General features: G+C 43.6%; 1 protein-coding gene across 1 annotated transcript in view; it reads left to right on the top strand.

The window, feature by feature from the left end:
- Arhgef26 (Rho guanine nucleotide exchange factor 26) overlaps positions 1–15,033 on the top strand; it is a 103,931-nt gene extending 88,898 nt beyond the window's left edge. Inside the window, exons 11-14 of the mRNA XM_057757367.1 lie at positions 1,998–2,207; positions 11,006–11,073; positions 12,245–12,349; positions 13,042–15,033. Coding sequence (XP_057613350.1) covers positions 1,998–2,207; positions 11,006–11,073; positions 12,245–12,349; positions 13,042–13,184 — 526 coding nt within the window. The 3' untranslated portion in view covers positions 13,185–15,033. The remainder of the gene's footprint in view (positions 1–1,997; positions 2,208–11,005; positions 11,074–12,244; positions 12,350–13,041) is intronic.
- Positions 15,034–17,649: the final 2,616 nt, after the last annotated feature.

The raw sequence follows: 17,649 nt of genomic DNA, 5'->3' as shown, positions 1-17,649 counted from the left end.
CTTTATATTCCTGGGTGTGCCAGCCCCAGGACAGCTTTGGGAACTTCCAGTAAACACAGACATGACCCTAACAACAGATCTGGTCAGGGGTGTGTTCTGTTTTTAGAGGTGGAGCCTGTATGTGCTGTCTTCTGAGTGGAGAATCCATCAAACTAAACTTCAAAAAAAAAAAGAGAGAGACTGTGAAATTTTCCAAGGACATTTACAAGGCAGAATGTTTACTACTGAGCCTCAGAACTTTGAACAAAATGTTTTGTTCTAAAAACTCGAGTATATTTAGACACAGGGGGTTTTCTTTCAGCTCTTCTCAGTTCATATACTTATATTTGCTATTACATGAGATAATCGTTGTTTCTAGAGTATGTTAGAATTTATTGTAGGGTCATTTGTAGCAGTTCAGTTGAGGTGTATCTGCGAGGATGGAAAAGAGCAGAGGGCTGTATTCGAAATTTCCCAGGCAATTTCAGGCTTGGAAGATGAGCTTGTGTACAAGAAATGATTTTAGCTGGGCACAAGGACTCCAGGCTAGGTAATTTGATATGCATGACTGAGGGGACATGAGGAATTAATCAACCAACAGAGGAAAAGGTCATAGAGTCAAAGAGCAGGAACTGGCAGGTGAAAATAAGTTTGGGGCATGAGGATTTGGTGAGCCAGTAAGATGTGGTGTGCCAGGTAGAGCATGGTTTGTCTTCGCTGACACGGAAATGGATGAGAGGCTGTGTTTGATGCGATGATAAAGCATGGCTGAGGTAGCTGAGGTAGCAGGCCCAAAGCCACTGAGGAAGTCAAAGAACTGAGAGACCACAAGGAGCTGATTATGGATTGCAAAGAAGGAAGTAAGGCTGGAGACAGACAACAGGTTTGGGAGTCATAAGGGAGGACTGGGAGACCCCGAAGTATGTAGAAGTTGGTCATTAGGACAGAGACTAATAGTGTGAACTCCAAAGTCTAGTCCTTCCAGGGAGCCAGAAGTGATTATTTTCTAGAAGTGAGCAGAGACACAGCAGGGGTTATGGCATCCCCTAGAGAGACCAAGATTCTGTTAGAAGAAGCATAATTGATTAGAAGGTAGAGGAAAGGTTCAGAAACCGAGACCTCAGACTCTCTTGAACTCCCTAAGGAAGGGCACTCCAGGAGGGCACAGTGGGGAGCATTCAGAACAAGCTGTCCTGAGAGGGAATTATTAGCCTTGCTCACAGTCTGAGGGTGGATAAGCAAGGATGGGCACACAACATGATTGAGTCTGGTGGCTTCTGAAACGGGAGTCTGTAATGTCAGAGAAGATGGACTGGGCATTTGCCAGAGCAAGCAGACCTCTGGGATTCTACTTCCATCCTCTGCTGTGGTCATTTGGGGGTAAGGGGTGAAAGCTGGGCTTCCTGTGCATGGGCAGGGTTTTACAGTCCCCTCTTCATTCTGTGTTGAAGGTGGGTATAAAAGCTGGGGAGAAGCCCATTTATGAACTATAATGCATGCAAGTCTCACTGATTATAACAATTAGAGAACTGTGGCGAATGTAACCTAGGAGGCTCTGAATTGGGTTAATTTATCCAATGCTTCATCTTTTCAGAGATCTAACCTTTGTTTATTCTTCCTGAAGTGGGAACGCAAGTCTCGCGGTGTTGCCTGCTAGATGCTTGGATCTTCGGTAGAAATTTCTCAGAGTTTGTACTCAAGAAGCACCCAACTTGGATTTAGGTTGATTTTTTTTAAGCCCGTGTAAGAAATGATCTGTGTTTTCAGAAATATATTGCTCTTTTATCTGAGATGTACTTTAGTGTGCTCCATATTATAGAGTATTGGTGCTTCTCATGATTAGTAATCAACAGATAAAATTCAGATTCCAGTTCATGTTATGAGACAGGCCATTCTCTCCTTCCTCTGGATGCCCAATTCTCAAAAAAAAAAAAAAAAAAAAAAAAGTGACGTGAATGAAGTGTGACATTCTCACAGTCGTTGCTGCTAATTGACATGTTCTCCTCCCTGTCTTTTAGTGAAGAGAGTTACAACGTCACTGATTATTCCTTAAGGGATCAGCTGTTGGTGGAATCTTGCGACAATGAGGAGCTTAATTCTTCCCCAGGGAAGACTACCTCCACAATGCTTTACTCAAGACAGAGCTCAGCCACGCACCTCTTCACTCTGACGGTCCTCAGCAACCATGCCAATGAGAAGGTGGACATGCTGCTCGGGGCTGAGACCCAGTAAGTGCACACAGGGTGAAGGCTCAGAGCTCCCCGACCTCCCTCTTCTTCACTCACCTGCTCCTCCTCTACACAGACAGCGGCTGGTATTTATTTTTGTTGTTGTATACCTCCTGTGCGCTGAGCACAGCATCCAGGTGCTTTTAGCAGATATGATCTCCTGAGGATTTCTAGGGTAGGATGTTGCATTTTGGGACCCTAAATACTGACATTTGGAAAAACAAAAACATTAGGATAAAGTTCTTTTTCTTATTTATTCCGGCAAGTTCATTTGGAATATTCTGGAACTTTACATCAACCTCCGTTTGTCTTTCTGCAGTCCTAGAGGAGCTGCTTCTAATACCAAAAGCTAGGACATGGCTGCTTAACATTTTACACGAACACCTTATAGTTGCTGCACTTTGAAGCCTTGAAAAATGGCTCACCCTCTTTGGGCAGAAAAATTAAATGCTAGAGACTCCAAGCAAATGCTGCTTTCTTTGGGATTGAATTTGAAGTGAATCTTGAATCACCTGTCTCAAGTCAGACAGAGCACAAGGGTTTTCGGAGTTATACCTGGCCTAGGAAAACATTTCCTGATTCCGCTTTCCAGCCAATCTCTAAAAGCAGATCATGCATTCTGTGTGCACCCATAGATTCACCCACACTTAGTGTGCGGTCCACTCCCACACGAACGGTCATAGACCAAGTATTATGTTGGATTAGGAAACAGAGCAAGGGAGGAAAAGGGATTCCCTAAGTCTGGGTCCTCTCTGGTCCTTGCTTGTTTCCTTCCATCACCTGATCATCTGTCAGCATCCCCATGTAGAGAGGTTAAAATGAATCAACCGATAATAGTGAATAACAGCCCCAACTCTAGTTAAGTCTTTATGTTAAAGTATTTTCTTGCCGGCGAAGTCCTGCTCTATGGGCTCGCACTTCTTCCCCGAGGGCTGTAGAAAAACCCACAAGAGTTCCTAGCATTGCCTTCTATGTCTGCTGCTTTCGAAAGGAGGGCATCCTTGGGTAGCAGAGGCAGAATTCGGTGTCCTTTGTGTGAGGGAACCTCTTTTAAAAAATGGGATTAATATGCTGGATTTTGTGTACCGTTAAGAAAAGCTTAAACTCTTTGGGGGTTAATACTTGCTCAGATGTCCCAGAAAATTCATGGAAGTGCCCCCTCTGTACTTAGAGATGTAGACAGTGCTGCTTTTGCCTGTTTCTTCTTTTATTCACAGTTTGGTCTTCATTCAGGCTTCGCCAGTGCACAGCAGAGCTCTTCCTGACTGGCTCATCCATAATTTATGAAATCTCCATCACTTGTTTCTTAAATATTCCAAGGCAATGTCCTGCTCTTTTCATACCAGGACCGTAGAATCTGTTCTGCTCTCTTGCCTTTGATTTGCCTTGGATTGAACAGTTACCCATTTTCTGAATCAGACATGTTCTCAGAATATTTAGTTATGTCACCCACGAACTCATGAGTATGACTCATATTGGTCATTCTCTCTTTACTAGCAAGAGAACATTCCAGAAGGGACGGGAGGGGGCAGAACAGAAGGAGTGACTGTCATTCTTCTCTTCCCTTCTCTGCCCTCAAATACAGCTGAGAGATAAATGAATAGACCGGGTTTGGAGAGATTGTTCAGTGGTCAGAGCACTTGCTGTTCTTACAGAGTTCCTGGGTTCACTTTCCAGCACCCCCATGGTGACTTACAACTATCTGTGAGCCCAGTTCCAAGGGCTTTAGAGTACATTCTTTTGGTCTCTGTGAGTACCAGACTTGTTTGCAGTATGCATACATATGTACAGGCAAAACATTTAAAGGCATAATGTAAACAAGTAATTCTGAAGATAAATAGACAGATGCTGGCAATATACAAAATAGTACCGGTAGAGGTAAAAAGTAAATGACTCCCGAGTGTGCTTTCCTTAAAACACATACACTCTCATGCACAATTAGCTGTTTAAATGTCTAGCAAATTGCTGCACGCTGGGAGTGGATATCTGTAGATTGGTCGTGAGTTACTGGCTTTTCTGTTTTCTTTTATTTCTTTATTTATTTGTTTTAAGCTTACACCTGGAAATATAAAATCTGAGCAAACTGATTGAGCACTATAAAATGTGCACATTATGGTCTGTGTGAATCAACTTAGATATCTCGAGCTCACACGTACTTGCCAGGTCTTTATGATGTGGTCTATCTGGTTTTGAACACTCAGTTTTGATCAGTGTAAGGAGTGTTCTTTGCATCTGAGATTTGTGAAGTAGTGGTTGGATCTGTGGGCTGACAAATGGTTCTCACCCAGAACCAGTGACCAGTAAGTAGTTCAGCAGGGCTGAGTTGTGCCCCATTAGCCCCTTTTCCATCCACAATTGTTGACAGGTTGAACCTTGTGCAAGCCCAGTGAAAGCAGCCACAGCTGTCGTGAGTACATGATTACAATGGCTGTGCCATGTCTAGGAGATAGTCATTTTGTTGCTCTTCTCCATTCCTACCAAATGGCTCTTCCATTCTTACCATCGCTTCTACCTCAGTATTTTCTGAACTTTATAAATGTCCCATTTAGGGCTGTGCACTCAACTGTCCCTTACCCAAGCAACAAAACATCTCTGTATTCATGAATGTTTACTTGTAAAGAGAAGCCTCCCTGATTAAGGCTGAGGGTAGCATTTGTCTATGAGAATAAACGTGTGTTTAGAACAGTAGTATGTTGCCTCTTGTGGCGTATGTTTTTCCCAGTAGCAGGTTTTTGATTGAACTCATAGTATGAACCTTGATTTTCCTCTCGTGGAACAGACCCGCTTCTGACCATAGAGCATTGGTTGCCCCTATGATGGTCATGCCGTTAGAGTAGCAGTGGGCACTTATTGCTGAGTGGTTGCTGTTATAGTTCATAGGGTTCAAGGTTGATGCCCTTTCTCTCCCAGCCTCAGCTCTCCTATGCTAGAGCACTCCCTAACATCCTGGAAGCTAGCCATCAGGGATGTAGCTTTCTGCTCAGTTCTGACATTAATTCTCTATATTTTGCAATCAAGATAAATGGTATCTTCAGCAATAGCGTCTTGTCATCTAGTTCCGGTGGATAACCAGGAAGAATGGCAAGAACCTGCATTATGTGGGGGACCCTTGGGACAACTCACAAGAGGATTCTCCATGTGATACTGTGATACCTATTTCATAACCGTGACTTCTAGGAACAGATTCTCTAGCTAGGAAGGGTATCTCCTTTCCAACTCTTACTTATTTTAATTTATACTTTTAATGGGCTTATAAAAATGTTAGTTTTCGTATTACTTTATTATTATTTTAGTATTACACACTATTCATTTCGGCTGCCCTCCCTCATGCTCTCATTTTCCCAATCGCCCACCCCTCCAGAGCTTAAGCCTGTTCTCCCATCCCTTAAGATGTGCTACTCCCCACTGGCCCCTTCCTAGTTTCCTGGCATCTATAAGCATTGCTGCTGGAGCAACTCCTCCGCCACAGTTCCTCCTGATCTCAGTTTGTTCCTGAGAACACTGCTGAGCATTTTGTAGAATGTACGCCTAGTGGTGTCCACAGTGTTGGGTCTGTTGGGCTATCACAAACCTTAAGTTTGTACCGCTAATCAGACAAGAGTTTGAAAAATATAAAGAGCTACTCCTCAAGAAAAGACAAGGGAAGAATGTTTTACTGTCAGATCTTTTCCCTCGAGACTTTTCAAGAAGATGGTGGGAGATGGAGAGTCCCCTTTGTCTGCCTTCATTACAATGAAGCCCAGACAGCTGCAGCTCCCAAAGGCAGCCAACTGTAGGTAGCAAGTGATGACCTTGGCTTCCTGCATTTGCAGTAGTGCTGTCCTTCAAGTCCAGTGTATGGAGGAATGAGACATCTAGTGTGTGTTCAGTGAGGGGTACACACTTTCTTCACCTCGTCCCTGTAACTGTAGAACAGAATCGTCATAAACCACAATCAGAGATCCTTCTTTGCATGTCTCTCACAGAGAAAGCGGGAGTCTAACTAGTGTGGCCGGTGCTGTCAGCCATCCAGACCACCCGGTGCTGGGCAAGGGACAAAGAGGCATTGTTTGCAGGGAGCCTTGCCTCTCTTCCTGCTTCACTTAATAATTTAATTACAACAGGAAGTAAAAGGATGGAATAAGACTGTAAATGGTATCTCGGAGCCAATCTTCCTTCCTTTAGGAAAATCACAATATAAAGTAGACAGTCTATAATGGAAAAATATATTTCGGGTTACAGTATTTTTTTTCCCCATCTTGAATCTAGAGTCTAGGTCAAAATATGATCTTTTGCAAGAGAATAGTGTTTCTCAAACAACCTGTCTCTTTTCTTCTAAGCCAAATTAAAACCATGTTCATGAAAGACACCTTTCATAAACAAGTAAGATATTTCAAGTAGAAATGGAGAGAAAATTTTTGAAAGATTTTGTTCATTTTTATTTTATGGGTATTGATGTTTTGCCTATGTGTTTGTCTGGGCAGGGGTGCCAATTTCTTGGGACTGAAATTACAGAGTTGTGTGCTGCCATGTGGGAGCTGGGGATTGAACTCCGGTCTCCTGGAAGAACAGTCAGTGCTCTTAACCACTGAGTTATCTCTCCAGCTTCACGGGGAGCACACACACTTATTGGGTGGGTGACCAAACTACGGAAGGCTTCATTTGATTCTCTGAGGGCTTACACTGAACCCTCACATTGAAATGGAGCATGATAACAGCATCACAGCCAATCTGACTTTGGAGGGGGTGTGTGGATGTGTCTGCATGTGACAGAATTATAAATTTGAATTACTCTTATTTTCTAAATGATCGCTTCTATTTTTAAAATGTTGGAAAAATAAGGCTGCCCTTTAATGCTTGTTTGTTTGTTTGTTTGTTTGTTTGTTTTTGAGACAGGGTTTCTCTGTGTTGCTTTGGAGCCAGTCCTGGAATTAGGTCTTGTAGACCAGGCTGGCCTCGAACTCACAGAGATCTGCCTGCCTCTGCCTCCAGAGTTCTGGGATTAAAGGTGTGAGCCACCACGGCCCGGCTTTGTTTATTTTCGAGACAAGGTTCCCTATACAGCCCACGCTAGCCTGGAACTTGTGATGCTGTCTCCTCAGCCTGAGTGCTGGGATGGCCAGCAGTGTGAGGATGCAGTGTGCTGTCATTTTAGAGCCCTCCTTTCTAATGCTTATCCAGCCTTTAGTAGATACAGTAAGAAACTGGACTCCTGGGTCTGGGACTTGTTGCAATCGCGTTTAAACCTGCTGTGCCTATTACTCTGTTAAGGGATAGGACAGGGTGCTCAGCTGCTGACTTCCCATGAGGAAAGCGCAATGGCATCTTAGAGTGCCAGGCACCCAGGGGATGGAAGGACTGGGCAGTCTCTTCGCCCTTTCGTGTTCTTTCTCCTCTGGTCAGATGTTGTTTAAGGAGAGTCTCTCCCCAGCATATTGCATCCTGTTTGAGGCTTGAATAGGATGCATTCTGTTCTGTCTGATCCATTGTATTAAGGACCGTGAACAGCCGAGAACCCCACTTTGTCCACTCTGTACCCCCAGTCGAGTGCAGAGCCTGTGTGTGCAGTGAAGCTCGGTTGGAGAAGGGTTAGTTGTGCCCTGGAATTCGATGCCCCGCAGGTATGAGTTTGCATTAGCCCAACGTTTCCCACTCGATTACTCTGAGCAACGGGAGAAGTCTGAACTGCACAGGCGGGAGAAGTCTGAACGGCACGGGCGGTAGGCTGCGTATTCCTCTTGTTTCATGTTGTCCTTGGAGAGAGGGTGAGCCTTGGCTTTAATAATGGTCCTCCTGTCTTTAGGATTCTGTCTTACAGTGAGCGCTCTGCCCCTGCTTTATAGATAGGTCCTTCCATCTTCCTTGTGGGGCAGCCCCTTGGCAAGGAGCTTAGAAGCCCCAGGGGAAGTGGTGTGGTTTGACAGCTTCTAAGAGGGGGTGGGACTGGCTCAATTGAAACATTTTCAAGAAACAGCTCCATTCAGCAAAGGCAACAACAAGTGGCTTGTTCTGTCCTCTAGAGTCTCAGCAAGGGGCCACGCTGTCTACAGGATGCTATTAGTATCCAGACAGCATGGCACGGGGTGAATGATTTCATCTGGACCGCTCAGCGCAGTCAGTAGCAGGGGACAGCTGCTGGATCTTGAGATTGGCCTTGTCTGCAGAGTCCTGTGGAAAAGATTCAGTTCCGAAGTGCTCCAGGAAGGCAGCCATTTATTTGGTCAGGATAAGACGTGGGGTAAAGGCCTACCATGCCTTTGAAATGGCAAGGAGACACAGAGCTGTGGACATTGCTCTTAGTAAACCAGTCGCCTTCTGGTAGACATTGTACTTGGGAAATCTAGTTGAGCCTGTGGCATAATAAGGATCTTTTCCCCCATCAAATGGCAGAATTCAAAGTGTTTATTTGGGAACTAGATTAAAGGAAGCTGTTTATTACTTAGGCCTCACAAAACCAAGGTAAAGCATTTTCCTTTGCGCTAGAAAGACAACACTTTTAGAAGCTGGATGGTATCATCGGCTTCTAATAGCTCTATGTATGACTGCCTGAAACCTCATCTCCTTCATTTTCTGTGTGTGAGTGTGGACCTACCTGCGCATGCCAGTGTATGCCAGCCAGAGGTCTGTCCCCGGTGGAAATCCACCTTATTGGAGCTAGGGCTTCATTGCCACTGTGTACACCAGAGCGGGTGGCTCCAAACCTTCCGGAGGCTCTCCTCTCTCTGTCTCCCATGTCCCTGCAGGAGAACTGGGACTGCAGGAACTCACACTATAGAGTCCAGCTTTTACATGGGTTCTGGGGATCCAAACCCATGCGTGCCCAGAGCTATACCCTCAAAGCCATTTTCTCAGCCCCTTGATTCACTCTTTAAAAGAAAATTATTTGAGCATACCCATTTCATCCGAAATGCCTAACCCATTATTTTTACTTTTAAACATGTATCAATTTATTTATTTTTGTTTTTTCTTTTTGAGTCAGTCTCAATATATTACTAAGAGAGGCCTTTAACTTGTGCAGTTTTCTATATATTTAAGAAAGAGACTTGATTCCTGCCCTGCCAGAGCTTATGATCTGGTCATAGGAACAAACGGCTTGATAAATGATCAAGGTTCAGGGTGTGATTGGTAATTTGATTCTCTTGTCAGCAGATGTTTACTGAGCCCCGGTTATGGACTAAGCAGTGCTCTGGAGATAACCCAGTTAACTAGGCCACCCCACTGCCTGCTTTAAGGAGGTTACAGTGGGCCAGCAATATGCTGAGGCTGGACAGAGGGCCCCAGTGGACAGACTACCAGATAGGGATAAGGGAAGTTACCTGGAAGAGGTGAGGTTAGATTTTCAATATCGAGACTATAGAAACAAAACAAACAGAAATGCATGTAGAACCTCACTTCCTATTATATAAAATGGAAGATTAATATGTGGGATGAAAATTAAAGTGACATTTCTTTGGACAGAAGACATTGACTGGTCCTGGTATGGTAACATATAGACATGGGTTTGCGTAAGCAGAGTTGAGTATACTTAAAATACTTGGTTTTTTTTTTTTCTTTAAATTTTGTGACACTTTTTTTTAAGATTTATTTTTAATTCCATGTATGTGTCTATGTGTGGGGATGTACGTGTGAGTGTGATGTTTGAAGATCACCTGCAGCTGGAGTAACAGTAAGCCATCCTGCCTGCATGCTAGGAACTGAACTCGGGCCCTGCACAAGGGCAGTCACCTATCTGTTCTGTCTCAGCATCCCCAAGAGGCAGTGTTTTTAGAAGGCAGTGATGAGCAGGCAAGGCTGCTGAGCACAGCGGGAAGCCTGGGTAGTGTGCACTGTTGCCGTGTCTCATGTGGGCTGCCCTGAATGGTGTGGCAGGGGAATTCATGTTGGGGAGTGAAGCTAGGTTGTAGAGACGCGTTTAGATGCGAGGTAGTGGGAAAATTTTTAATTTTTTTCTTTAAGTATTTAGGGATAAAGACATCTGTCGAGAAGGCACATTGGCACAGTGATTAGCTTAAACTACATACCTCAAAAATGCTAGCCCCATCCCACAGATGGCGTTTTGGAAGGATTATATGAAGTAATGGATGCTGAGTACATATATCTGACTTATATGCATTCAGTGAGTGCTTAAGAGAATGAAAATCTGTGTAGTGTGATTTAATGAATTGCAGCGCTCATGCTGGTTTCTAAAGACACAAGGGTGACAGTAACGGAGCGGCGCTTACCTACCCGAGACTTAGGGTGTGGTAGTCATGGTTAACTTTGTTTCGTACGGCTACACCTTAGCGTGATACTAAAGTAGTTTGGCTATTTTTCGTTCTAATTATACTCATGAAAACATTTTAAAGCATTTGGGAATAGTTTCAACACATCAGAATTTGTATTTCAGTAAAGCTCGCACTGACCAAAGGTGCCTGTGTTAGAGATAACTGTAACTATGTCAGATTCCCTGTCCTGTTTACCAGAATGACTGCGTGTGTGGGAGCAGGCTCGCGTACAGGTGAAATTGATCTTTGAACTGTTAAACTTCAGACCAGGCATGTGCTGAATATCTGCGCTTTCATGTGCTGGCGGGATCAGTTAGTTCTTCATTAAATCTCCAACTGCCGTATGAAAAGTTCCATTTAGCCAATAATGAGCCAGATTTATGTTTGCTTGCTTCTGCCTTTTTGAAACTCACTCCTTCCCCTGTTTCAAGGGTCAGTCCCCATACCCTCTGGGATCCTTTATGTTTTGGAAATGGATTTACATTGGCTATCTGGGATATACTACTTCGGGTGTCTAAGGGACGAATCTGAATTGCAACTGCTCTCTGTGTTTAGGAGTGAGCGAGCCCGCTGGATCACAGCCCTGGGACACAGCAGTGGGAAGCAGCCACCAGATCGAACCAGTAAGTTTCCAGGAGAGGAACATGGAAGGGCTCTGCCCCCTGCTGGCTAGCGTGGTTACTACACTACTTCCATCTCTACCTGCTTTGCAAGGTTCCTCCCAGGTGCAGTTGTTAGATAAACATGAAAAGGTGCTGCTTAGCCTTCGTGAGTCTGTTTCTTTATCCATGAGTCAGAGGCATGGGGTTCACCATGGGTTATTGTGAGGACGGTAAATTACAGAGGGTGAAACCCTGCTTGAATTGTGCAGTGCTTACACTTAGCTGTTATTAATGGGTTTGAGTACATGCAGAAGAATGTGGTGTGTATTATTATTATTATTATTATTATTATTAAAAAGATTTGCTCTGTAGCTCTGCCTGGCCTGCTTTCACACTAGCCCAGACTGGCTTTGAACTCAAGCTTTTGCCTCAGCTTCCCAAATGCTGGAACTGCAGGGTGTCTAGTTACAAGTTTTTGATCTAAAAAAAATTACATTTTTTTAGTGTAAATGGCAATGTCAAGAAAATGTGCTCCATTGTTCTGGTGTCCTCTCATTCTTATTCTTTCATTGTGATGCTCTGCCTCAGTTGGAGGACTGAAGAATGGGGGTTGCAAAGGTGGTTTCTAGGGCCAATGATCAGAGCTTTTAGAGTCAAAGCAAAAGTGGTTGGTGCAACATTAAATTTTATATTAAAAAAAATAATGAAGCCATGCTAGTCAGTTCTGCTGAAGTTGTGTTTTTGCAAATCATCATTTTAGGGTACTCCAAATTTGTCTGGCAACCTTTTGGTTGGAGCCCTCATTTTTCTAAGCTTTTTCACAGCCTTTATACCTAGTTGCTGGTAGGGTGAGAACGCGGTGGAGAGAGATCTGGGTACTCCCTTGCCTCAGTTTCCCGTGTCCCATGGGGATTGGCAGTTCCCGTGTATAATACTATGAATGGCTCCTGATCAAGGCTATCGCTCAGCGTATTCATGCATCATAAGACCCCTCTTGAACCCCAATTTTAAAATTCTAAAGTTCAGAAACAAGCATGAGGCTTCTTAAAGTCACTTCCCCGTAGGAGCCTGGTTCTGTCGGCCAGTGCCAGCCCTGGAATCACAGAGCCGAGTGAGTGAATGCACGTGGCTGCTTTGTACGAGTTTTGTTCCTCAGCCTCCGCAAGCTCAGTGTGTTCCCTTTCCTCCACAGCACTGACTCAGGTGGAAATCATTAGATCTTTTACTGCCAAACAGCCAGATGAGCTCTCCCTACAGGTGGCCGACGTGGTCCTCATTTATCAGCGTGTTGGTGATGGTGAGTAGGATTCTTCTCATAGGGACAGAGGAGACCGGCACTCACAGAGCCTTGGGTGCACGGAATTTAATTTTGTCATCCATACTTGTATTCCAGTTCCTGACTCCAGCTCCTCTGTCCAATCCTTAATCTCTGTTCCTTACAATCCATGCTCCAAACCACAAGCTTTTCAGAGCCCCGTTGAGTGCTTAGAAGTAATCCATTTGAAAACCCTTTCCTTGCCCCCTCGTGGGCATCTTCTGTTTTCTCTGTTTGCTTTTGAAAGACGAGGCAGTCACTATGAAATTTCCTTTTCTTTCCAGTCATGCAGTCCTGTAGTTCTCAACTCAAAAGGCTTTTCTGCCCTGCTCCCTTACTTAAAAAAGAAAGGGTGTCCTGTTCTCATACCCAAAGGGTTCCCTTTGGAACCCCAATCAGTTCACCCTCTCTTAGCTTCCTCCCGAGTTTTTTGCTCATGCCCAGTCTTTGGTATATCACCCATTGTCTCTTGAAACCTTGTCCTGTTTCACCTCAGCTGTTTTGACCTGAACAGGAATCTGTTGTACTAAAGTTTCTTCTTGCCTATTATCCATGGTCACCCAACCCACAGAAGAAAGCCACCTCTGAATGGGGCATCTCTTCTTCAGAGTGAGCTGGCACAGTAAAATCCCTCCAGACCTGTCTTGTTTGATGCCACCTGGTTTTCCTTGCAGGCTGGTATGAAGGGGAACGACTTCGAGATGGAGAAAGGGGCTGGTTCCCGATGGAATGTGCAAAGGAGATTACGTGCCAAGCGACTATTGATAAGAATGTGGAGAGGATGGGGCGTTTGTTAGGACTGGAAACCAACGTGTAACCTCTCAGATGACCAACAGAATAGGGGCTAGTTTTCCCCTTATCACTGCTTAATTAAAAGGATGGGAACACGTGCCTGTAAGCTTGCCAAGTTGTTCTGTACTCTCGGAAGAACAGCTGCGAGATGCAGTTGGTCCACAAAGCTGTTTTTGCATGCTGACACTCCTGAAAACCTCTCCGGGTCCACTGAAGAGTCGGCTGCAGGGATAGCAATAGTCCTTGGCTCCAGCCACTTGCGCTGTTATGTAAGATGCTGTGTTTTGGCTTCTCTGTCCTTGTTTCACTTAGAGCATTGCTCTCCTCCTTAAGTTTCTCCTTTGTACAGTCCCGCAGCATCAGCCTGTTTGTCTGGAAGGACTGTTCATTTTGTAAATACTTTTGGTGTCTTAGCCTAATGCTGTTAATTCCGAAAGGGACTGATAAGAGTTCAGCAGGTGAGCTGTCATGTTCTGTAAACTGTAAACCTCTTTCTACGAAAGGGAAATTGACACTTGAACTTTGCTATCATTTTCCTCGTTAGAAGGAAAGTGAGGAGTTGCCCAGTGAGGATTTGTAAAAATCCACCTCATTCAATATTGGTCTTAAATAAGTTTAGCTTAATAAACCTAAGCTACTAAAATGACCCGGGCTTTACAGTTCCCATATGCGAGGACATCAGAAGACAGGATATTAGGGGCCGCCTGCTAAACAGCTGACCTGAGGCTGCTTTTCCTTCAGCAGCACAAGGTTCCTGACTGTTCTACTTGTTTTCAAGTCCAGAGTGGCTGGAACACACATTAAGGAAGAGAACGTTAAGTTTAGACGCTATCAAGATGCCAACAAGGTACTCATTTGAAATACTTTGACCTTAACAGGAATTTATTGCACTCAGTACCTGACGGCTGGGTTTGGAGTCTCTCTTAGCTGTGAGTGAGTTCCTATAGAACATCATTTTTCTACTAGTACAAAGAGACAAGATAGGATAGTAGAGTTCATTGAACAGTAATGAAGTTTTGAAAGATAGAAAAAAATTATTTTCATTGGTAGCTATACCCACTCTCTATTCTGTTCACGAAATAAAATCTAAATATACATTATGGAGGGCTCAGATATTTGTCCGGTGGCCATGTTCCTGTCTAAACAGCACCAAACCATAAGGCTCCAGAAGGCCCGTGTGTAGGTGTGCTTGGCTCATACCCCGCAACCCAAACCCAGCAGTAAGCCAGAAGAGAGGTCCCAGGGGCTTTCTCACCTTTGAGTTGCTTTCCTTTTGCCTCTACATGTATTCCTTGCAAGACATTCCAGGCCTTGAGTTTTTCGAAATGTACGTAAGTATGTGATTGGAGCAATAGCAGTGGCCCCCAGCAAAAGATGTCCTAAGAGTATAAAACAGGAAATCTCTCTATTCAGTAATGTCACAAACTTTTTAGAAGAAATGCTAACAAATTACAGTTTAATCTAATGTTATGTTTTACTTAGGACAGAAGGTGTTGCTTGCAAGAAGAATCATTTTGTATTATTTTTGCTAATACTGATTTGGAGCTATAAAGTAACACTACGGATCCTGTGAATTAATTTATAAGTGTTAAACAGTGTGGAAATATGCATATCCTTTAAGTCAAGCGGCTGAACCCTGTTATTAAAGTGTCCCAGTATAGCTGGTATTTAAGAGTCACAGTGTTTCATTTCAACTGTGATTGTGTTTAACACAGCGCTTTTCTTTCAGACTTACTTTTTAAAATGCCTTCTTTGAATTGTACAGTGACTTCATGCCTACAAAACAGAAATGTTACTATTGTTCCAATAAATTGAAATTGCTTGTACACTTGCAACAAAGCTTGTGAATTGATAAAGATTTTATATATATTTGCCTTTCTGTGCTGGAGTGATTTAATTTACTCGTGGGGTGAAGTGTATGGTTTTGGGGATGTGTGGTTAAATCAAAGCTGTACTGAGATGGTTATCTATAGCTAGCCTTACAGAAGATTCACCTGGAGTCTTGGGTATGCGCTGGCATCAGATTACCTAGGAAACAGGTGCTTTGGAGAATTGGTTCTCTACTGTCTTTGTGCTTATAAAATTTATCATCTAGTAAATCATGGTGGAAGAAAAAAAAATCCAAACCCTTCTATGTTAGTTTCCCATTACTGCATAAGAGTGCCACAAAATGAATGACTTGAAGCAATACTCACTTGGCATCTGTGTAGAATTTAGGTGACCTTGGTTTGGGTGATAAAGACATCAAAAGGATAATTCACGAAAGAAAACTGGGTAAACTGAGCGAATGTCTCTAAAAAATCTTCCGTGATGAAGCTTGGCAAGTTATCACTGAAAAAGGAAATGGCTCCTAATGATACTCTGCTATTCAGTGCCATGTTCAGTTGTCATCACAGAAGCTTCTTCCTGCAACAGATGGGGACAAATAAGAGAACCACACCCAGATAGTACAGAGAGACCTTGGGTCACTCAGCCCTAAATGGGATGTCTCCACCAAATCCTTCCTTTTCTTTCCCACGGTTCAGGGAACCCCAGGGAAGAGAAGGCAGCAAGTGTCTCAAGAGCCAGAGGGGATCGAGGATATAAGGAACACAAGCCCCTCTAAGTCAACACGAGTAAAGCTCTTGGGAACTAAGGACTGCAGCGGTGTGCACAGGGTCGGACAGGTCTGCACCAGGTCCTCTGCATATGTAAACTTCCTGTTGAGTGTTTTGGTGCAATTCCCGAGTGTGAACCGAGTGGGTCTCTGATTCTTGTGCCTTCTCCTGTGCTCTCTCAATTGGTTTGTCTTGCCCAACTTTGTTGTGATAGTTTTTACATTTCATTTTGTTATATTTTTCTAAGAAAAAAAACAACCGAATGAATGCCTGGAAACATAGCCACTAGGATAAAGGTTAAAAACTGAACTGTCACACCTGCTGGGACAGGGAAGATCAGTTTTCTCCACTTTGTGTGTATTAGCAACTTTGTGTATATCAACCACACCAGGACAGGCTGTTCAGTAATTGACCAACATATAATGGGCTCCACAGGTTTTTGTGTTTGTTGCAGTTTGGTGAGGTGTTTTTTTTTTTGGGGGGGGGGTATTCTGTTATCTTGACTTTGGGGATATTGTTATACTGGTGTTTTGTTTGTTTTGAGAAAGTAAAGTTGGGTGCGAAGGGAAAGCAGATCTAGAAGGTTTTGGGAGAAGAATATGATTTTAATAAAAATATAATGGGGGTATTCATCTGAAATGTACTAGGAACTCCTACATTTTAACACACAGATCAGAAACAATCTCAACTTTAAGCAATGGCACAGATGTGGACATCACCAGAACTCACATAGAACATCAGCTTGAGTCGGAGCTGCAGACTGATCTTGTCAAACACTGAAACAGCCAAAAGAGGACCAGCATGGTTGTGGAAAATTATAACCCCAATCTCAGCACTGGAGAAGCAGATGGAAGTGAATCTCTCTGAGTTCAAGGTAAGACTCTAATTATCCCTAACAAAGATGAGGAAACAAAAACAGGAACTCTTACTGCTGGTGGAAATGCAGAAACCTCCTGGGAAGGCCTTTTGGCACTTTCTGACAGAACAAAACATCCCTACCACAATTAACAGGCTTTGGGTTTTATCCAAGTGAGTTGAATACATGTCCATTCACACAAAAATGTGTATCAATGTTATAGCAGCTGTTTTCACAATCACAAAGGCTCTGAGTGAGTGGATAAGCTAGACACCATCCATTTTTATCTTAAAGGAAAATAATTGCCTTATACGAACAACTGAATTTTTTTTAAAAGTCCGACTGGAAGCTACGGCAAAGCATAAGCAAAGAAATATGGAAACATAGTTGACCCTTTGAATACCACTCTGCTGGATAGTTTTGTGTCAACTTGACACAAGCTAGGGTCACCTGAAAGGGACCCTCAGTTGAGAAAATGCTACTGTGAGATCCAGCTGTAAGGCATTTTCTTAATTAGTGATTCATGGGGGAGGGCTCAGCCCATTGCAGGCAGTACCATCCCTGGGCTGGTGATCCTGGGTTCTAGAAGCAGGCTGAGCAAGTCAGTAAGCAGCACCCTCCATGGCCTCTGCTTCAGCTCTCGCCTCCAGGATACTTGAGTTTCCTGTTCTGACTTCCTTCGATGATAGACTACAGTGTGGAATCACAAGTAAAATAAACCCTTTCCTCCGCAACTTGCTTTTGGTGTTTCACCGCAGCAGTAGTGACTCTAAGTAACCACCATGGTACAGCCTCTCCAATTGAAGTGTGTGCGTTTTAACATCCCCAGTCCTGGACCACTAGTGGTCCACGAGTTATGGAAGCAAGCGCAACCAGAAGTGACTACAAGGTTGCTGTAGTGTATCATTCCATATTAGCATGACCCTTCTAGTTTTAGATTTGATGCTTACATTTCTCTATACTCTGAAATTTTAATCTAAGTTTTGGTAAATTTTTAACTTTTATAATCGATTTCTATGTATTTTGATAATTATGCA

Source organism: Chionomys nivalis, chromosome 24, assembly GCF_950005125.1.
Source record: "Chionomys nivalis chromosome 24, mChiNiv1.1, whole genome shotgun sequence".
Classification (NCBI taxonomy): domain Eukaryota; kingdom Metazoa; phylum Chordata; class Mammalia; order Rodentia; family Cricetidae; genus Chionomys; species Chionomys nivalis.
This window is presented reverse-complemented; position numbering and strand designations above follow the sequence as displayed.